The sequence below is a fragment of the Chelonia mydas genome, chromosome 21 (assembly GCF_015237465.2).
Source record: "Chelonia mydas isolate rCheMyd1 chromosome 21, rCheMyd1.pri.v2, whole genome shotgun sequence".
NCBI classification, from domain to species: Eukaryota; Metazoa; Chordata; order Testudines; family Cheloniidae; genus Chelonia; species Chelonia mydas.
In genome coordinates, this window is record NC_051261.2 from 3665406 (window position 1) to 3686522 (window position 21117).

Below are 21117 nucleotides of genomic sequence, written 5' to 3' on the forward strand. Positions count from 1 at the left end.
GAGATAAGCAGAACACTTACTTGGATTTATAAAGCAAGAGATGCATTTGTCAGTTGACTGTAAAATTAGACTAATATCAGAAAGCAACCAGAACAGGAGGACTTGTGGCACCTTAGAGACTAACAAATTTATTTGAGCATAAGCTTTCGTGAGCTACAGCTCACTTCATCGGATGCATTCAGTGGAAAATAAAGTGGGGAGATTTATATACACAGAGAACATGAAACAATGGGTGTTACCATACACACTGTAAGGAGAGTGATCAGGTAAAGTGAGCTATTACCAGCAGGAGAGCGGGGGTGGGGCGGGAGAAAACCTTCTGTAGTGATAATCAAGGTGGGTCATTTCCAGCAGTTGACAAGAATGTGTGTGTGGGGGGGAAATAAACAAGGGGAAATCGTTTTACTTTGTATAATGACACATCCACTCCCAGTCTTTATTCAAGCTGAAGTTAATTGTATCCAGTTTGCAAATTAATTCCAATTCAGCAGTCTCTCGTTGGAGTCTGTTTTCGAAGTTTTTTTGTTGAAGAATTGCCACTTTTAGGTCTGTAATCGAGTGACCAAAGAGATTGAAGTGTTCTCCGACTGGTTTTTAAATGTTATAATTCTTGACGTCTGATTTGTGTAAATTTATTCTTGTACGTAGAGACTGTCCGGTTTGGCCAATGTACATGGCAGAGGGGCATTGCTGGCACATGATGGCATATATCACATTGGTAGATGCGCAGGTGAACGAGCAACCCCAGCTAATCATATAACTATGCTGCAAAAAAAAAAAAAAAAAAAGACATTCTACTTTCCCTATACCCAGCAAAAATAAGGTGCTATGATATGCACCCTAACAGGAAGCAAACAATGTTACAAATGATAACAAATTTACCCAAACCTTTACTGGGATATTTATAATATCCCTGCTGTACCATACTCATTGGTGAATGAGCTCCTGTTTACTGCAGTGTCAACCTCTGAGTCTACTAAAACTTAGTGTAGGAAGTACTTTCCTTCTGATTTACTGTAACCCAAGAAAGCTGATGTCATTAAGCACCATAAAAACCGTGGGATGCTTCCAGAATACACAATGCCTACATGCAAAACAGCAGTATATCTATTAGTGTACGAACTGGCATTTCAAAGTACATGGAGCATGACTTCCCTAAACTAATTGTGCCATAAGCAATAGATAGGCAAACCCAATCTGGGCAAAGCATGAACCAATCTCATGTTCGATCCAAATACTTCGAGGTTTGGCAATGCGTTTAATTTTTCTTCTTGCTTTTAGTTGCCTCTGTGCTGCTTGTTTCCAAAATAATACTGTGATGGGTATGTTTACAAAGGTTTAGCTTTTAGTATTTCTGAAGTACTTTTAGGTTACCTATTGTATCTAAGCTCCCACCTTAGGCTGTTGTCAGGTCTTCAGGATTTTTAAACAGGCAGTCTGGATAAAAATTGGAATCGCTGCCTGTTTTGAGGTTTACGTACCCTCACAACCATGTGCTATAGTAAGTCTTCTGTCTCCTGAAAACAGGATGAGGGGGGCCGGCTAGAGCTTGCCTTCACAAGTGTATAAGAAAGGGAACTCCACTGCCTTTAGAGTAGCTGGTGTGGAGGTATAGTTTGCCTTCTAGTTTACAAGATCCCAAGCTACCAGAGGGGAAAGTGGGGTGATGTGATGTGGATTAGCCTTTTTTAAAGCCCCGCTACAGTGGTAGAGCTACAGTAGTGCAAGTCATGCCAGGGGCCACAAGTTACGGGGGCCTATGCAGCAGAGGGGGCCTAGGGTGGTAGATTTTGGGACCTCTGGTTGCCCCAAAGGGTGGCTCAGGCGGTGACCGATGAGGCTGGTGAGACCGTCCAGGGGAGGAGTTAGGCTGCTGCCCAGGGCTCTGAGGAAGTCCTCTCACCCCATCTCCTGGGTAAGATTGTCACTGTGGCTCAGGCTTTTTGCAGCCTGGGGCTTTTCTGGGTGGCCCTGTCAGGTTTTCAGCCCCTGCCCCGGCCTCTCATTTCTGCCACCACTTCAAGAGCAAGGAGCTCACCTGGAAAGAGGTGGGAGGTTCCTGAGGGCAAGGTTTGGGGATGGGGTGGGCTGAGATGGGCTGCGGCCCCAAACCTATTCTTGCACCAGGCTCACTGGGGCTTTGTTATGCCCTGGCCCTGCTAGCGGGGAAGGTTGCGTAGCAAGGTCCCCCTCTTGCGAAAAGGGGTGTATCAGGGCGGGCCTCTGGGCTGCTGAGTGGGTGAACCTCCCAATAGCCTGAAGCAGATGCTTCCCGCATTTTATCTCTGCGGGGTTTATCCCTGTAGCACGGCGGGAGGCAGCAATGTCATGCTGAAAATGGGCCCCTCTGACCTACTGGGGAATACCCAGCAGGAGAGGGGGAAAGGCCAGGCCCAGAGGAGAGGTTTGTGGAACCCCGCATAACTCGCCAAATAGGATACTCCAGCCCGATGGCTGTGACACTCCAGCTGGCGCTTCCACCGAGACAATCTTTCCAGCGAAAAATCTCCCTACCAGGAGTTTGGATGCTAGCTTGTGAGCTGTAGCTCAGGAAAGCTGACGCTCAAATAAATGTGTTAGTCTCTAAGGTGCCACAAGGACTCCTGTTCTTTTAGCTTTACAGGGTGCTTCGGCCGGTGCTGGTTCAGTCCTTGGCTTTAGTCTCTGAAATGGTCACAGGACCTGATTCTGATGCAATACAACCCAGAGCATCCCCAATAGGGGTCTGGGCTGCAACTGCAACCGGGAAAGGTTTTGTTTGCTTTTAACTTCTGTTCTGGGCTGCAACTGCAACCGGGAAAGGTTTTGTTTGCTTTTTAACTTTTTGTTCCAAGGCTGGCGTTTCGTTTGCATCAACACACAGTCCCCAGACGTAGCTGCAATAGTTTGAAACCTCCCTGCCAGGGCTACGGCCCCGCCCTGGGGCTAGCGGAGCTGTGTCAGCAGGGCTGCAGCTCGCAGGGGCGGCCGGGCCCACACCCCAGCCTCCCGCTTTAAGGGCAGGCAGCGGGCGGGACTCGCCCGGCCGCTGCCGTGTCAGGCGCTGGGGGCGTAGCGAGCGAGGGGAAGCGGAAGCCTGAGCGCTGAGCCGCTGCCCGCGTCCTGCGCCGCGCTCCCCGCAGCGGGGAAAGCACCCGCCGGGCAGCGCGCAGGCGAGTCCGGCCCCGCGGCGGGGTTGCCGGCTCCCGCTCCGCCCCCAGCTGGTGCGCACACGCGGCGGGGCGCGGGCGGGCGCGCTGGAGAAGCGGAGCGGCCCAAGAGGCGCTTCCCCTTGCCCCGGCTTGTGCACGCAGGCGCTGCGCTGGTGGGCCCTCTGGGGAAGAGGCTGTGCGTGCAAACTGCTCCTCAGACTGGCTTCCTCTGAACGCCTGGGGTTCAGTGCTCGCTGCAGCCTCTTTCAGGGAGTGTAGCGGGGGGTGGCGAATCCCCCAGTGTGATGCTCTGGCTGGGTTTTAACGACCTCTGTGAAAAAACATCTTTCATTTCATTTCCTCTCCTGTATTCTTTGTTTCAGTTGGAAAGCAGGAGGAGAGCCTCGCCCGCCGGCTTCCCGCCGCCACCAGCACGTGCGTTGCAGGTCGTGGACCACGGTTTAGGAACCTCCAGTTTGAGGAGCCTGTATCTTATCCGTGCCGCCCTAAACTTCGTGCTGTTATTCAAGCTGTTCTCTTCAGTCGTTAAAAGCCCTAACCCTGGAGTGGACTCTGTAAATTGATTCTAGAGCTTGATGGGATGGGATTACAGTCCAGAGACTCTTTCTTATAATGTAGGTAGAAATAATTTATTTTGCCCCTGCCCCATGCAGGATAGATGGCGATTGAATGGCTGTTTATTTGTGCACGCAAGGGTGAAAATGTGAGGATTTTGGGATATATTTGCTTTAGCAGGAATTAAAGATGGGTGAGGTGGGGGCGGAAATCTAACTTTCAGAAGCTCACAAATAAATTGGATCCCTTTTAAATGCTAATACTGTTTATTTCAGTATCTTTCAGGAAGTGACTTAGGGCAGCGGAAGTCTAAAGAAAAGTTGATTGTGGAGGTAGAGAGAACAGTGATTCAAGATTTCACTCTGGATCAGCCATCTCCAGAATAATCCTGAAACTAGGGAGCAGATGGCAACGCCATCCCCTCAGTTGCTAATTGCGGCAGCTCAGCAGAACCTTAAACCAGGGAGGAAAAAGGGTTTATCTCCAGCTGGCTCCTTGCACCTGGCTGGGGAGATCTTAGCTGTAGCTTCTGGATTGAAACCTGCTCTCCTTTACGATTACAATTCAGTTGGAATAGACAAAATTGAGAACTACCTTCAGCAGATCCAGGGCATCGGCCTGACGAGGCATCGGCTGCACCTTCTAAATATAGCAGATAATGTTCTGATACTCAACCTGGAGAAGACAGCACTGTGGCTGGAAATGCTGTTACTCACAAACAAAGTGCCCTTCATTGATGTTTCAGCTTCTAGGATGTGTCCTGGCTGTTGTGAGCCAGAATACGTGGAGTCTATAAAAGGCCACATTGCTGAAATACTGGCTCATGTTAAAACACTGCCAAGTATCACATCCCAGGCCGTCACTACCAGTGAGATCTTCTCTGCCGATTGGAATCTATGCACCATCTTTGGTGTTCTCCTGGGCTACCCAGCTTCCTATACTTTCACTGCCGAGCAGGGGTTTGACAACTGTTTGTCTCTGACCCCACTGAGAGTTTTTACTGTCCGGGCCTCTTGCTGTAGGATAAGTAAAGATCTCAGAGTCCGAATTTATTCCTTTAGTGTCCCAGAGAACCTGTATCTTGCCATGAAGGAGGGGCTGGATGCATGGAGTGGAAACCTGAAGGACGTATTTAGTGCACAGAATGACTTTGCAAACCTCTGTATCTCAACAGAGGTGGTTTCTCTAGCAGCTGTTGCTTTGTAAATCTAGTTTCTTCATTTCTTATCACAGGCTTGGGGGGTGCTAGGCATGAAATCTAGAGGGACACGTAACACTCCCTTATGGACTAAGGTTCCCTCAGGAATAGCTTGAAACCACAGCTCTCCCCCACACCTGGAATTTAGGGCCCCAAGCACTGGATGTGAAAGGTGACCATGTTAGATGCTGAATCTGTACTCGCCCTGTCACGGGTCCATGGAACACTTGCCTTTCCTGGAAGTGCAGTTTGTGGATTCAGGCACCGACAGCTGGGTTGCAGGCAGTTCATGCGGGATGGATCCCAGTTGTAGGGTGTTCAGCTCCTAGGGTTTGTCTACACTTATAGCGCTGCTGTAGCACTTAGTGAAGACGCTACCTATGCCGATGGGAGAGCTGCGTAGGTACTCCACCTTCCTGAGAGGCGGTGGCTCCGACCACAAGAGAAGCCGTTCTGTCGACATAGTGCTGTCTACGCCAGAAGTTCAGTCGGTAGAGCTGTGTTGCTCAGGGGTGGGGATTTCCCACTCCCCTGAGCGATGTCGTTATACCAACATCAGTTCATAGTGTGGACCAGGGCCTAGTAACCTGACTCTAATGGCACAATTGAACTCTGCCTTCCACACAGGCCTGTGGTAATTCCATCCCCAGCTCCTACCACATCAACAGCAGCTCCTAATGGCGGTTTGACGAGAAGAATGAGCACAGTGACAGGAGTCAAGAAGCCATGGGTTCTAATCTCATTTTTTCCTCTGGCTGCATTTGGGCAAGTGATTTCTCCCCATATGTGCCTCAGTTTCCACATCTGCAAAATGGGGATATTTACCTCTCAGAAACAGTGTGAGGATTAAAAAGGGGTCCATATTTGTATCGTGCTTTGAACGTGTAAAGTTTGATAAATATTACTACTTAATGCCCATGTTATCTAGTGTAACCCATCTACTATAGACCCTGTTTGTGCTAACAGCACAAATGTGTGTTTGACAACAGCACGTATCTTTAATGCAAAGCAATAGAAGTCAGCTGTTAAAGGAATTTCAGTAAGTACTGAGCATTGACTTGGATTAACACGGTATTGACATTTCACAATTTTTCTCCCCACACTTAATTAAAATATCAGCAACCTCTAGTGCTTTGTATGGATTGGAGGGGGGCAGGGAGGTGGAGAGGAAGAGGCTACAGTAATCAACTAGGAGGTGACGAGGACCTGGACAAGAGCGGAGGTAGTCTAGGCAGAAAGCGAAGGGGTTGGGGTAGGGTTTTGTGTCTCCTGCTGAGTTCTGTCCTTGAGCTGATGCTATGCAATAAAACGTATGGCTGCTGCAGCAGACACACTGAACCTTTTCTCATGTAACCTGCAATTAAAAATTAAACCAAGCAACAGGAATGATCTCATGGCATTTATTGGACCAGGGTGAATTTGTTGAGGAGTGAGACCAGCTCAAAAATATCCCCCCAAAAACCCTACAAAATTTTTATACATTACAGTGAAGAAAGTTGAGTCAGTTGCTGAGCTGAGGTAATTGAAACGGATGGATTCTCAGGGTACAAAATTGGCTAAGAAAGCCGCCATGGCTGCTGCTATCACCACCAGTAGGAGAGGGATCCAGTGGCCACATTGTCCCTGAAAGAGAGAATTAAATGTGTTGAGTGAATCAGTACACAACCAAAGGAAATTTTTAATTTAACATTCGGTGTAAAGACACAGGCGCTATCCTTCCCCCATTGTCCAGATGACATGACAAACCTCACCACCTTCTGCTCCAAGTGCAATGTGTTTCTTTGACTTTGCTTTCTCTAATATAAACACATAACAATGTGTATTTAAAAGAAAGACAAATCCTACCAAAACAAGACACACCCATGGATCTGCTGCTCCTGGGGAGAGGAAGGAACCAACTTGACAGATGTGTAGTCATGTTGCTTAAAGCGCTATTGGAAGGGGCTCAGACTGTACAGTGATGCGTGCAGTGTAAGAACATGAGTAGAACAGAACTGAGAAACAACTTCCCCACCCCACCCCACCCCACCCCAGCGTTGGGCCTGCAAAGGTATCAGACTGCTCAGGATGTTTGCAGTAGGTAACAGTGGACACATTAAAAGCGAACTCCTACTTTTGACTGTTTGCTCTGGAACTGATTGAGCTCATCTCGGCACTGACGTAACTTGGTCATGCAGGAGCGGTACTCATCGCTCAGGGCCTCCAGCTCAGAGCGGAGATCTGCACACTGGAAACAAAGCAGACAAGTGTTAGGAAATGGCCCACGTGTACCAAGAATTTGGCAGGTCTCGGTGAAGGTCCCAGTGCAACAGGGCCCATGTAGTGGGGTGTGATCTTCCCTCCCCCCCTAGTATTGTGACATCTAGGGCAGGACAACAGTTTATTGTTAAGAGGAGCCCAAGGGAAGCACACGCTGCCTCTGTCTGCATATTACCTCTCCTGGGGTCTTTAGCCTATAATGCTAGTATGCTGGCACCTTTCAGCAGCACTCAAGTCATGTGGGAAGAAAAAGTAGTATTTCCCCCACCAAAACATAATATACTTAATCCCATCCTAGTGCCTATGATAGCAGAAGAGAAAGTCCCCAGGCCTGCAAGTGGCTCCATATAGGTAAAACCCTTGCCCCCATGCAGAGCTTTACTGGCTGGAAGGTAGGAACAAAATCAGTAGGACTGAGTAAGAAGCGGGAGGGAAGGGAAAGGCATCACACAGGAACAGCCCCTTCCCCCAAAACACATCTTCCTCTGTGACTGACTGGTCATTATTAGCTCTCTCAAAAACTTTTTTCCTCCCCAGCATGCCTTGGGGGAGTGACCCTTTAAATTGGGCAGAGTCAAACAGCTGCAGCCCTAAGTGGCTGTTTTAGAATGGGCTGCTGCTGGCTGCATCTCGCTTTCTTCCAGCAGGTGAGAGTGGCTGTTATATTTTCCCTTTTCATTTTGGGGAGGGGAAGTTGTGCTTTCAGCAGCTCCCCCAAAGCACTAAGGTTCTGGCCATGGCTGGGGGGTACTGCTATTACCTATGGAGATCTCCTAGTGTTTGTGCGTATTCTGTGTTAGTTGCATTGATGTTTGTGGCAATGCATAGCAGGTCAGGTGTGCCTGGGGCTGGTCAGATTGTTTTGAGGCCGCATTGTATGAGGAGTCCGTAGTCTATGCAAGGTGCACCGCAAGTTTCCTGATGGTGCACAGTACTGTATGTAATGTAGCCCTGTAAAAGCTGTTGGCAAAGGAAGAACTTTGTGTGTTCTAGCCAGTTCCTGCTCTCACCTGTTTCCTTTAGATTTAATGGTATTTTGCACTCTCCCTGCCCCCAGCTGATTTAGACCCAGTTTGCAATGTCTGGTGCTTGTAGTCATTGAAGGAGACCATGTGGGTTCAGTAAGACACTCTGAGCCCTAAAGAGCTGGTCATATTGTTTTGAGGACGTATTGTATGAGGAGTCCGTGGTCTTTGCGAGGTGCACAGTACTGTATGTAATGTAGCCCTGTAAAAGCTGTTGGCAAAGCAAGAACTTTGTGTGTTCTAGCCTGTTCCTGCTCTCACCTGTTTCCTTTAGATTTAATGGTATTTTGCACTCTCCCTGCCCCCAGCTGATTTAGACCCAATTTGCAATGTCTGGTGCTTGTAGTCATTGAAGGAGACCATGTGAGTTCAGTAAGACACTCTGAGCCCTAAGGGTAACTCTGAGTTCCATCGGCCACAGAGAAGGGTAAATGCCTATTTGATAAATTCCTGTGTATAAGTCCCTTGGTGCCTAGGTATTTTATAGGCACTATATTAGACAGTCAATAAAGAAAGAAAAAACCTCAGCTTTCCCTCCCCACGCAAACAACTCCTCCCAAGGGTGTGGGCCTGATGAGGACATAAAGAAATAGGGGAAGAGAGATGAAAGCAGAGCAATTAAATTCCCCAGAGCCACAATTCCCCAGGCCTCATTTTAATTGTCTGATCCTTTACGTTCCAAGTACTGGAGCCACAGGTGTGTTTGGGATGAGCAGCGAGTAACTGCCCCTCTGGCAGCTGCCAGGGGCTTCTGAGTGCAGAGGACAGACTGGCAGAACTTCTCTGTGGTTCTGGGGGAGCCCGCTGAGACGATGACTGTGAGGGGTAGGTGTGTGCTCCCCGTAACAGCACTCCCCTAGGGGTATCTAGCATCAGTGGCACTGCTAACACATGCTTGTGCTTAGGAAACACTAACTCTAGGGGTCTACCTGTCCCCCACCCGGGTGCATACAGGTCCCTTGTACCCTCTCTGCTCCCTGAACCCCAACCAGTCTGTCTCTGTGTCTGCTCCCTGTGGCACTGCCCTGTGCGTGTGCTGTCATGTTGTGAGCCCTGTGCGGGAGGGACTTGTTGTCCAACACTGCTCCGGCATCCCACAGCTCTGTGTGCATTCAATTTTAAAATGTGCCTTTGGGTATTTTCTCTTTACTGATTCCCTTTGGTGAACATAAACTGTGTTTCTATCATTCTCTTCTCTGCTCCAGGAGGTAACAGCCTCAAAGGAGCTGGCTTGGCGGGAGGGGCGGGGAAGTCAATGGTCTGGGAAGATGGGTACCAATGTTATGTTTTATTTTGATAGCCCTGAGCTCCTCTATGTACAAGATTGACCTGCAGTATTTAACTCGCATGCCAACATACATTTCAGCTTCTGCATGGGAAGGTTTTATTCGGGGTATGAAATATTTTGTGACTTTAAGGCTATCTGTGTAAAGGGCTTGCTTCGAGGTCACTGCATGACTATTCTTCTACCTGGAAATACTTAGAGGAAACCCAACGGGGGGTTTAGCTGAGGTCAGACTCAAAATGTAGTGACCGTGAGTCTCCAGTTACAGAATTAGATGCTATTTGTATGGTTATTCCTAAAAATCATCACACACCATTTTTATTTCTGCCTTGGAAGCCTTTAAAAATAGCAATTAATCTCCTAATGAGAACACTGAATCTCATTAGCGGATTGTATCACCTCCTCACCTCCTTTTCCTTTGCAATGAGCTGGGCTGTCCTCTTTTGCACCTGGTCCTTCAGATTTTCCTCTCCCTCATGGTCAGGATGCTTTAACAAAGCATCTTGTTTTTCTCTGACTGGACTGGGGGGTTGGAGCTGCATAGTTAAAACCTGATCTAAAAAAACAGCCAGACTTCCAATGAGAAATGAGTCCAGGCTTTTGGTCAGCCTCTTCATTGTTATACAAGTTGATTATCTTTAACTTTGTACACTTAAACATGTATTCAGCTGCTAAGCAACTGGAAATGAATGCAGGACATGGCTTAGTTGTCTTACTGCTCGGTTGTGCATATGAGTTAGAAATATTTATTTTTAAAACAATTATTAGGTGTTTGACAGTAGTCTGGCAAAGTAAGCTACCTTTGGTGGGGAGGGGGGTCAAAACTCCCCAGTCTTTGAGGATGATTTTCTTGGTGTGCAGGGGTAGCTGAAATTGGAGATGTGGCATATCAAGTAAACAATGACTGGCATGGCCTCTGAAGCAGAAGTGTTGAAATCAAATCAATTTATTGTTTAAGGCATTTGCCATCACAGATACATGTATTTGTATATAGTGAGGCTAAATTTTGTATCAATTAGGAATACATAGCAACCTGTTATGAACCGTAGAATTCCTTTATGCTAAACCGATAAATCGATTTCACTAGAAGTTACTGTTTAACCTTTTCATGTGAGGTTAGAAGCGTAATGGTTGTCTAGAGTCTGAGTTACAAAGTTTGCTGACCTTTTCTTCCTACCACCTCTTCCTGAGCCTTCTGCGCCTTGGACTGGTTCTGTAACTGGTCTGCAAATAGAATAAGCCACTATTATCACCCAAATTATGTACACAAATCAGTTTCATTCTGGGCATTTCTTCTTTCTCTTCTAATCTGCCCCTTCTCCTATCTCAGCCCTCCTTGTTTGTTTTTAGTTCACTGTAAACTGGTTCTACTGTGTGGGTGGTTTGACTCGCTTCATTCATACAGGTTCTTGGAAAATTCTGCCACCGGTTATACCCAAGCTACTCTGCTAAAAGCCCAGGGGTTGTATGGCTATCCCCTAAGACAGAAGAGTTAGGTCTGTTGTTGCTGTTATAAAAAAAAAAAAAAAATACACAAACAGATGCTGTGAAGTCTGGACAGATTTACTCTGAAAGGCAAAATCTTATTTGCCTATGATTATTTAAGATAGCATGCCTTCCTTCGCAATGTACAGAGAAGTGCAACAGAACCTGTCAGCAACTTCACTGGCTCCCCCACTCAGTTCAGGATCCAGTACAAAATGATTCTCCATGTCCAGGATTTTTAAATGATGTGATTTGGGGCAATCAAGCTGAGAGATCTTAGAGAGAGCAGATTTTCAGGAGGCAGGTGCCAAGCACTGTCTGAAAATCAAATCTCTTTAAGGCATCTTAGGTTGTGCACCCAAGAAGTCAGGCTGTCAGAGTGACTAGTCACTTTTGAAAATCCAGGTCCTTGTATTTTAAATGCTCGGTGGTCTTGCTCCAGCCACTGCTATCTGCGTGTCTCACGCCTCATCCTTCTCCCCTTCTCTCTAGTCCCAGTGTCCTGTTAACAGTATCCAGATTGTGGTAAAGTGAGAGCCGTCTCCTCTGACTCTCCTGTTGTCTGAAACAGCTTCCCTTTTGCCCACTCCACTGTATCTCCATCTCTTTTCCAATGTCCGGTGAAAACAGTCTCCTCTGTCCTCTCCTGTTGTACTTTTTCTCCCTCTGCTAATATTTAACTCTCAGACAATCTGGGATAAAGTCTGTGTCAAAGACACACTGTAAAATGAGGTTGTGTTGTGCTAATAATGATCAATGCCAAGTGCTGGTGATGTGCCCAGTGGAGATGAGCAGGCTATGGGGGGGGGGGGAAGAGGGGAGGGGTGTCTTTCATGCCCTCCCTCCCTCCAGATCCCTGGATTTTCTGTTTGCAGCATCAATCAGCTGAGACCTTCTGATAACCTGGTCACCTTTAGAGCCAGTCACAGTCGCTCTGGGTGATGGGTAAACCTGCTTTTATATAATGAATAGGAAAGACAATCCCATCAGTCTCTCATAATGTCAGGTTTCGGAGTAGCAGCCGTGTTAGTCTGTATTCGCAAAAAGAAAAAGGAGGATTTGTGGCACCTTAGAGACGAACACATTTATTTGAGCATAAGCTTTCGTGAGCTACAGCTCACTTCATCGGATGCATTTTTCCACTACAGCTCACGAAAGCTTATGCTCAAATAAATGTGTTAGTCTCTAAGGTGCCACAAGTCCTCCTTTTCCATCAGTCTTTGTGCAGGGGAGTTTATCCATGAATGGAGAAGAATAGATGTAACTGGAGAAGGCTCTTGCATTTCCCTGTAAGGCGCATTTCACAGAGCAGTGGGCCTGACTCTTATCTTATCCATGTAAGCCAGGGTTCATGAGCTCACTGGGGTTAAGCTGCAAAGGCAGCATCAGACCTAATGCATTTTAAAAATGCAGGCTTGTGCCCTGCAGTGATACTTACTGCGCAAACAAGTGATTGTTGCCTCCAGCGCCAGCTTTTGCTTTTGTTCATTTTGCAATTTACCTGAAATTAACAAATTAATTATTAGAAGTCAGGGATGACAAAAAAATCTCTGAGGAAATCTCTGTAAATGCTGCAGGTTTCCTTCTCTCCAAATTTGTACAACTTCTGTACAGTGGAATGAAAGGTGTTGAGAGCCTTCATGAGCTAATGTTTTTCCTTAAGACTCCAGCGATTTCCTGTTAATCACACATGCCCAAATAAATGCTGTTTAACCAGTGAAGGCAGCTTTACTGGTGCTCTTTACACTCTATTAATAATGCTGTCTGTTCTGGTTTTAGTTTAAATGACGGTTTGCAAGACTTAAACTAATGGCAGCCCTATCTACCTAATGGATTCATCAGTCGTTAATTTTATATGCTACACTTAAAATAGCCACATTAATAGTAACTGAATTTCAGGGCCCCTGTCTGAACTGCCACTTGCCAATATGATTAGCATTTATTTATGGTCTCATCATGCCCATCACTGTTCCCATGCAGCTCAAATGTTAAAGAATTTGTCAACAATCATGTGAGGTGGGTTGGTAATATCCCCATTTCACAGGTAGGGAAACTGAAGCACAAAGATGCAGTGACTTGCCCTAGACTAGAGCACACAGAGGGCCTGTGACAGAGCTGGGGATTCAACCCAGAGCTTTTGGCTCCCAGACCACCCTTTCTTTTGGAAAAGTCACTTGACTTCCTTCTAACTCAGTCACCCTAGGTAGAGAAAACTGGATAAAACTTAATCTAGGATCCCTACTGGAAACCAGAGTAGTCTTCCAAGCCTAGATGTTCAAAGTGCTTAAAGGAAGGTATTTTTTTATGTTGGGCTTTAACAACTGGGATTTTTAAAAAGCGTATTTCCTGAAGGTAACCTGTTGGGGAGAAACCTTTGCCATTACTGATCCTGCTCTTCCCTTTGCAAAGTCGGTACCTTCCATTGCACTGATGTGCTCCATTCTGAGCTGTCTGTCTGCTTGTAGAGCCTCGAGTCTCAAATCGAGATCTTCCCGCTCAGTCTCCAAGTTATGCAGGGCCTGGTGGAGCTGCTCATTCTGGGTGTCTGCCCACTACATTCAGGAAAGAACCTCAGCATCAGGGCATTGGTTGTAGAAGTTATACTTGACAATTCAAAGGATACACAATGTGGGCCAATGTGAGCTGAGTGTTCAACAACTCTGACAATCTGTTCCTGTCTGACTTGCAAATAATAACACAGCATTGTTTAACCAAGACGTTCAAGGCCTTGTTTTCAAATTGGCCTGAATCTCTGGCCTGCATAGTTGTATGCTGAAGTTTTTGCACACCTAGAAACGTGTTTCACTGTGTAATTGATTCCACTACTACAGGAACCACTTGGCCTACAATTGCAATGCAGCCTCTTCTGAAGTGGAGTGTGGTGGCTATTTAACCGTATGGAGAAATGCCACACAAAAGAATACTCTGTGCCACTCAGTCTCAAGGGGAATTCAGTTATTTGAACTCCATGGCTGGGACATCAGGGTTACAGTCATATGGAGCAGATGACATTACATAGAAATGTAATGAGTTTATAGACATTTTAAACAAAGTTGCAGCCTGGGGAAAATCTTACAATCACCTAAATACTGTAATTTAGAAGAGGATACAGATAAAACCTCTGCCATAGTGGAGTTGTGTTTGAATTTAACCCATTCGTGATCATACATCCGTGGTCTCTGACAGCCTGACCAGAGCAGCAGAGGCAACAAGACAACCCTACGGCAGAGAATGAACTTACTTGCAGTTGGTTCTGCAAAACACAGAGCTCGTTCTCTAGTTCAGTGTGCTTAGTGGCTGTCTTACTCCACTCTGCTTCTAATGTGTCATAGTGTTCTTTCCAGAGAGCACAGTCGTCTTCAGCGACTGCCAGGGTCCTCTGAAGAACAAAACAACACCCAGGACTCAACGTTGTTAGCTGAGGACTGATCTACACACCACGTTGCTGCACTGTGTGATTTTATACTGGTTTAGTTAAAATGCTGCAGCTCTTGTATCTGTTTAATCCGGCTTTTATCTTGCACCTATACATTAATACGCACAAGCTCAACTGATAGAACCAGTGATGAACTCAACCCGGGCGCCCCGCCTTTAAAGATTCCCCATTCCCCTCATTGAAATGAATACAGCGCAGCAAAATCCAAGCATGGAGAATCAGAAATCAGATTTTTTGGTGTCATCTGTGAAGATTCCAGTCTGTGTAATGTGCTGAACTATGATACACCCCCCCGCCCTGCCGCTCCACACACATGAATGTGTAGGGTTTGCTCTTTCAAGATCATACTCTGACAGCACTGTCTCGAACCCCTCTGGGAAATGCAGGGGCGAAGTAAGTTCTGTGCATTTGTAATATAACATGATGGCATTGTCCTGTTTTTGTGTAGTGAAGTAGCATAGAGACATATTAGAATACGGTGCTGCCTGATGGGGAGGGGAGAGAAACAAGCAGGAGCTTTTCACTCTGGAAGTTAAAGGTCCATAAGACTGTACATACAAGAGGAGTGTTTAGTATAACTACCATGAGTTTGACATAGGGGATTACCTGAACTCTTGTTTCTGTAGGTTTAAAACAGATTGTTTCTGTGCTGCTTTGTCGTAGTGTTTTGTTTTTCAGTGTTGAAAATGTTAATTTGTTCCCTGACCCAGTGGACAAATGTGGCACAGGAGAACTCTCCTGGTGACGTTATTTGTCAGGATTTTGGTCTAAAAAAATCCACACCAAAGGGCACCCATCCAGAGCTCTGGGTGCTCTGGATGTACGTTTAAAAAACACAATAACGTTGAGATTACAAACTATGAAGCTACCGAAAGCAGCAGCATTTCTCCTTCCCACCAGGTTATTTAATCACCCATCATTTGGCTCAAACAACTTAAATAACACCCCCCCTCCCCATGCACACATGCACTCAAACTTCTTATGAGACACTGTATTGTTAAGTATGGGGCTAGAGGTTAGGGGGACAACCACTTTAGCCTTCGTTCAGTAGTTAAAATATATTATTTTGCACAGTTGTTGAAGATGGTAAAAGGTAAAATCCTCTTCTCACTAAAGCCAAGGGGTTTGGGCCAGTGATTTCACTGGGAGCAGGATTGGGCCCAAACGTGATTGAACTGGCGGTGTGATTATACTTTTCATCAGCCTGAAAACGGGCCTGTCCCTCTAGCTCGGACGTCTGCTGTGGGATTCATGTTCCTCACCTGAGCGCTCTGTAGCTGCTGTTCTGCTTGGAGTTTCTCCTCCAGCAGCTTCTGCAGAGCTTCTCTTGCTTTCTGCTCGTAGGTCTGCTTTTGGTCCTCCATCTCCATCAGGATCCTCTTCACGCTGTCCTTTGAGTAATGCTTTAAAGAGACAATTGAACTGACAGTTGATTTAAATATTACCAATGGACTTTTAACCCACTGGTGAGAGACAAGCCTAGAAATTCAAAAAGATCCACCAGGTTCCAGTTCAGGATTGCTCTCTCTCTAATACATTCTCCACGGCTTTGTCATGATTCAGTTTTAAATGTCTCAAGCACCGCTACCCTTGATGGGCTAATCCCCAGTCTGAGAGATCTCACTGGATCTGAGTATTAGCACATACATGGATAAACGCATCAAGCTGCAGCAAACAACATAACAATTTTTTGACCCTATTTAATAACAGCCTCCTGGAAAGTAAGACCTGCCCTAATTAAATTGTTCTGTGTTTTTACTTGCATGCGAAGTTTTTCTTTCTATCTATTCTCTTTGCTTTTTTGAAAAAGTCACATACGTTACCTGGGCACAGGTGTGAAGCTGATTTTCAAGGGCCCTCAGTTTACCCTTTAGTTTGTCTTCATTCAGCTGACCCTGGAAGAAACAATTGAGGCAAGGTCTGGAATACTGAATTACACAACAACCTCTGCAGTTTTCTAAGTGAATCCATCATACTTTTGCTCACTCATTTTTCTGATTTTAATTCTGCTCCTAGTGTCATACCCAGGGCTGGGCCAAATTATTTTCAAAGTTTAAAGTTTCAAAATTTCAAAAAAAAGTGGGAAAAATTTAGAATTTCAAAGTTTTGAAAAAAGGAAAAAAAATGAAACACTTGCAGTTCTTCCTCCCTCCCCTTTTTTTCCCCTAACCAGCTCTATTAATTATAGGAATGCAGGAGTGCTCAGAAAAGTTAAAGGCAAAGGAGTCATATAGTTACACTGGATGAGTCTGTACTGAGAGCAGAACTGCCCTCCAGCCCACACACACAGCCTTGCTTTCTGCTTCATGATTCTCTCTTGCAACAACATTTTGGCTTACAGTTCCAGTGGGTGGCAGCATCTTGTCTCGTCAGCTTCCATAGGAAACAGATTGGGTTTGCATCACAATGAGCTTTGTTGGGGGTGGAGAGAGGAATGGGGAAACTGAGTCATCATATTTTTTTCCCAGCGTTGATCAGGTTTTCCAGTTGGGTTTGTAAGATTCAGGCTCTATGCAAATCCAGGCAAGGCTTTTAGCAAAGTGCCTGCCTGGACTCTCGTCTTCCACCTCTGATCTGAAGGATGTCAGCACCACTGCCACTCACTATTGTGCGAAGCCACGCTTAACATCCATTGAGTTATTTAATATTCATATCATGGTAGCATCCAGAGGCCCCAAGCAAAATCAGAGCCCTGTCGTGCTGGGCGCTCTGTCAACACACAGATGTTTGCACATCCCAGCCCCAGAAGTGTAAAGTCCAATAAATCCAGCTGTCAGTTCCCATAACAAACTGGAGGCCAACTGTATTTTTTTTTTAAAAAAAAAAAGACGGGGGTGGCAATTTTGAGAGAGATTTTTAGATGCAAGATACTGGAAGTGACTTCATGCCAGATTCTACTAGCAGTCTTTTTAAGCCTGTGGAAAGTGGATGTAAAGCACTGTCTAGTCAGAGTGGTAGCATTTCTCACCCCCTCTATACAGGTGTAAATGAGCATAGAGGGCCAGATGGGAGAATCAGACTTTGTCTATACTTGACAGGGTTTGCTGGTACTAGTAGATTTATGCCAGCAAACTCCCTCCTCCTCCAAGTGGAGATGCAGCTTACACCCGCAAGAGCACTTTGGTCCCTGTAACTTAGACCATTTCCCTAAATGAAGTAAGCTCTACTCTACAAAAGGACTCTTTTACCAGAATAACTGTGTCTACACTGGGCTTTTGCCAGCACAACTATGATGGTTACATGTGGGGAAAAAAATCCCACCCATGACCAACATAGCTATGGTGGCAAAACTTAAACCTGTTGACCAGGCTCAGGTTGTATTTACCAGCCCAGAAAGGATTGCTGAGAAGACACCACAATGCCCCCCTTAGCTGTTCATTCTCACAGTTACATTCGGGTTGTTCCTCATGTCTGACTTCCCTTAAGATGGCGGCTCACACTTCTCGCAGATCCCTGCCTCCACAGCCTGAAGGAGGCACAAAAGGGAGCTCAAAGTTAGTCGGAGGCCCAATGTTTGCAAAAGTGGCTGCTGATTTTGGATGCCTCAATCCTTGGGTACCCCTGGGGCCTGATTTTCAGAGACTGGATGACCTCAATTCTATGTGGAGTCAATAGAAGCTACAGATGCTTGGTACTCTTGGATCTGAGGCTGGGCTCCCAAAAATTGGGACATCTATGGCCCGTGGCCACTCCAAAATACTTGGCTGCAAAATCCTCCCTCAGCTGCACCCCTGTTCAGCTGTCAGCGAATCACAGTGTGTTTTCTGCAGTGTCCTGGCTAGCCCATGATTGGTAGACTGTATCTGATGTTCCCTCCCCCTTTGCTTTTTTTAAACCTGTCATTTTCAATTCCTGGTTTAAAGAAGCAATTTTAAGCATTGTTTTTGGACTGCATTCCCTTTGCTCAAATGCCATGCCAAATAAAAGGGAGAAAAGTGAACCCTGAAAGTGGCAGCGAGGCAGTGGAAACAGTCTTTAAACTACGCAGAAAATGTCCCAAACTTCCCAAGATCAGACAGCATTTTTGGGGATGGGAAAAAATATATTCAGGTGGTGTTTTTACACTTTAAAAGACAGGTCTAAAAAGTCATTACTGGTTACTGTAACAACATGAAACTTTGAGATCTTCAGACGAAAGGCGTTAACTAAGTATTTTACAAACAGTATTTACTCTTTACAACAGCCCTGTTGTTATCCTGCTGCTTGCACATGAGGAAACAGAGGCACAGATAGGTTATGCGGGTTGCTGAAGGTTGGTGGCAGAGCTGGGAATAAAACCCAGAGGAAATGGAACCCTGCAGTCCTGAATGTAGCCCCTCGGCCCCACTGCTAGATATATTCCTGTTGTACTGATGAACACATTCATTATATTGGTCTAGATGCACCCACAAATATTAAGTAGGATCCTACAGGGATTCTCAGTGTAATTATGATCAGACCATTGTTGTAAAGCATGATCACATTTTTCTTTTCCCTTCAGACTTTCTATTATAGGAGCTATTGATTCTAAAATGCTGCCTCAAGGTTTGGTGCCTCAGCTTGTTATGGAAACATAGCAACCGTCACCTAATTTGCTTTAGAGAGGCTTCCAGATGGGACCCTTAAGAGTCTGGCAACCTCATTTGCCAGCCGTGAACTTGCAGAAGCCCCTCTGAGCATTTTCCCACAGGCCTGTTTTCTTCATCATCTGTGCTAAACTATTCCCAGAGGGCCAATTTCTAAATATCATTTACTTTGTTTTCTCTGTTGGCTACAACCCCGGCAACCAATCAATGTTGATTGTCTCATGAAAGGCTAAAAGCAGAGGGAGCAGAGAAATCTATTTTCTCTAGCAAAGACATTAAGAAGCAAAGTGCACCCACCTGTTTCTAATCGGAGGTTTCATGGCTACTTCCTGCCAGCGTGTGTGTCAGCGTGTTTTTTCCTGCTCATATTATATTTGTCAGAAGCATTTTACGGAGGAAGTCTCAAACCGCAGTACATCTTAACGCATTTTTTGCTCCATGTCACCCAATCGCTTGGCTCTTCTGCTCTGACAGAACTCTTTCAGATCTTTTTTTTTCTTTTTTTAAGTCTAGTTCCAAATTAACATTTTTTTAACAGCAAATATTTTGCAATGCAACTTGATTTTAAATTTCTGTTTTAAAATTTGCTTTATGACCTAGTCCATAATGGCTTGTACTTCTCAGAAGTAATTGCTTAATGTCAGGCTGCTGGTTAAAAATCTACTCTGGGTCAGCTGTATTCAGAAATTGTTACCACCTGATGCCTGTTTGGTGAGCCATGGGAACTAGATTTGGTGGGGTGGCGGCCCTAATTCAGCAGAACACTTAGGGGTGTGTTTGTTTAAGTGTTTTGCTAATTCAGGGCCCTGGGCCCCTGCTGCGTGAAGAGTGTCCATATAACACAAACTGCCGCTGCAGCTGGCTCTAGGCCATCTCCTGATTGCTTGTCTCAATGGAGCGGCAAAGAAGTGAATAGACTTTAACTTCGAGGGGCTCCCTCTAACGTATATCAAGAATGGATTGAGATATGGTGTGTGGCAGAAGCTTGCGCTGCTGCTGTCTGTGTTGTATCTGTTCTGGTGGATAAACAGATATATTCAGCCTCCAGGATCGTGAGTCTAGCACCTTCACCAGAATGAAATTCTTTCCCATACACAGGTGGTTTAAACTGAGACGCCTGCTCCGTCTGGTTCTGGATTCATTCTTGGCACTGTTATTTAGCACCTCGTCTTGGCATCTTTTGGCAGGAGAACGCACAGAAACAAGCTGTTGCAGATCTTACCAAGGCTATCCCTCTTGTTAAAATCCCTCTTTTCCCCCTTTGTTTCTCTGCACAAAATGGGGTGGTTGTTTTTTTTAAAAAAACAATCCGTGTTTTCTCAATTGAAAAATGGCACTTCACTCTAAATGAAAAATTGCGTGAAAAAAATTCATTTTGGCTCAAATCTTTTTTGGTCTCCCCTTCCCCCACAAAAAATTGAAACAAAAGTTTGTTTCAAAGTGAAAACTTTTTTGGAGGACAGGGGGCAATTAAGATTTTTTTTATGGTCTTTTCCCCCCCATGATCTTAGACTTTTTTCCTACTGGAAAAGGGGGAGAAGCAAGAGTGACAGAAAATGGGGAAAAATCCTCAAAACTTTTAAAAAAAGAAACAGGAAGAGAAGCATTTTTAGTTCAAAGCTTAATGAAAACTTACGTTTCATCCCAACACTTTTTGTCCAAAAGAATGAAGGGGAAAAAAATGAAAATGTCAAACAAAAAGAACGTTTCCATAACAATGGAGAGGTTTTTTTCAGCTGGCCCTAAAATGAAACAATATTGGAGAGGAAGGGCAATGATAGTGACATGCTAAATAGTTCTGAGCCCAGTCATGTCCCCTTGCAGACACAGCTCAGCTTCAGAGCTACACCGCCTTCTCCATTAGGAGAGAAGGATCATCCCAGAATATATTAGAAGACCAGAAACAGAGCTGGAATTCAGCTGGCAGAAATAAGCAAGACCTGATGGGGTTTTCCCCCTTGCACGCATGGGACTCTGCCCTGGCAAATCCCGGCATAATCCTAAAGCCAACTAGAAGTACGCAGCGTAGCTATTTGGTACCTTCCAAGATTTTTCTGATGCTTGTAGCAATGTGGATAAAAGCTCCTGTAAAATCACCATCTTCTGCTTCAGCAGCAGCTCTCGATGTAACGCCTCCTGTAGGCAAAATGAGAAAGC

General features: G+C 45.5%; 3 protein-coding genes across 13 annotated transcripts in view; 2 read left to right on the plus strand and 1 right to left on the minus strand.

Annotated features, from left to right (window-relative positions):
• The first annotated feature begins 234 nt into the window (after positions 1–234).
• Positions 235–6285, plus strand: C21H1orf74 (chromosome 21 C1orf74 homolog). 6 transcript variants are annotated; one of them, XM_043533817.1, is made up of 3 exons: positions 2917–3152; positions 3515–3766; positions 3983–6285. In XM_043533817.1, exon 3 carries the CDS (start codon positions 4113–4115, stop codon positions 4911–4913), a length of 801 nt encoding a protein of 266 aa, XP_043389752.1. In that variant the 5' UTR covers positions 2917–3152; positions 3515–3766; positions 3983–4112; the 3' UTR covers positions 4914–6285. The 6 variants fall into 6 exon arrangements, with proteins under 6 accessions (XP_043389749.1, XP_043389752.1, XP_037741313.1 ...); XM_037885385.2 differs by having other exon boundaries at positions 2988–3203; XM_043533816.1 differs by having other exon boundaries at positions 3031–3152; positions 3993–6285.
• Positions 6286–6291: 6 nt separating this feature from the next.
• TRAF3IP3 (TRAF3 interacting protein 3) overlaps positions 6292–21117 on the minus strand; it is a 28095-nt gene continuing 13269 nt past the window's right edge. For 3 of the 6 annotated variants that reach the window (XM_037885383.2, XM_043533810.1, XM_043533809.1), the window contains 10 exons: positions 21001–21096; positions 16219–16290; positions 15658–15798; positions 14201–14338; positions 13376–13511; positions 12398–12460; positions 10639–10698; positions 9882–10030; positions 7019–7132; positions 6292–6528 (listed from right to left, as the gene is read on the minus strand). In XM_037885383.2, the coding sequence (XP_037741311.1) occupies positions 6445–6528; positions 7019–7132; positions 9882–10030; positions 10639–10698; positions 12398–12460; positions 13376–13511; positions 14201–14338; positions 15658–15798; positions 16219–16290; positions 21001–21096 (1053 nt within the window). In that variant the 3' untranslated portion in view covers positions 6292–6444. Of the gene's footprint in view, positions 6529–7018; positions 7133–9881; positions 10031–10274; positions 10342–10638; positions 10699–12397; positions 12461–13375; positions 13512–14200; positions 14339–15657; positions 15799–16218; positions 16291–21000; positions 21097–21117 lie in introns of those variants that run through there. The other 3 variants (XR_006286955.1, XM_037885382.2, XM_043533812.1) reach the window with 3 other exon arrangements.
• LAMB3 (laminin subunit beta 3) overlaps positions 7128–21117 on the plus strand; it is a 121188-nt gene continuing 107198 nt past the window's right edge. Inside the window, exon 1 of the mRNA XM_043533806.1 lies at positions 7128–7811. The gene's annotated coding sequence lies outside the window, so the exon portion shown is untranslated. The remainder of the gene's footprint in view (positions 7812–21117) is intronic.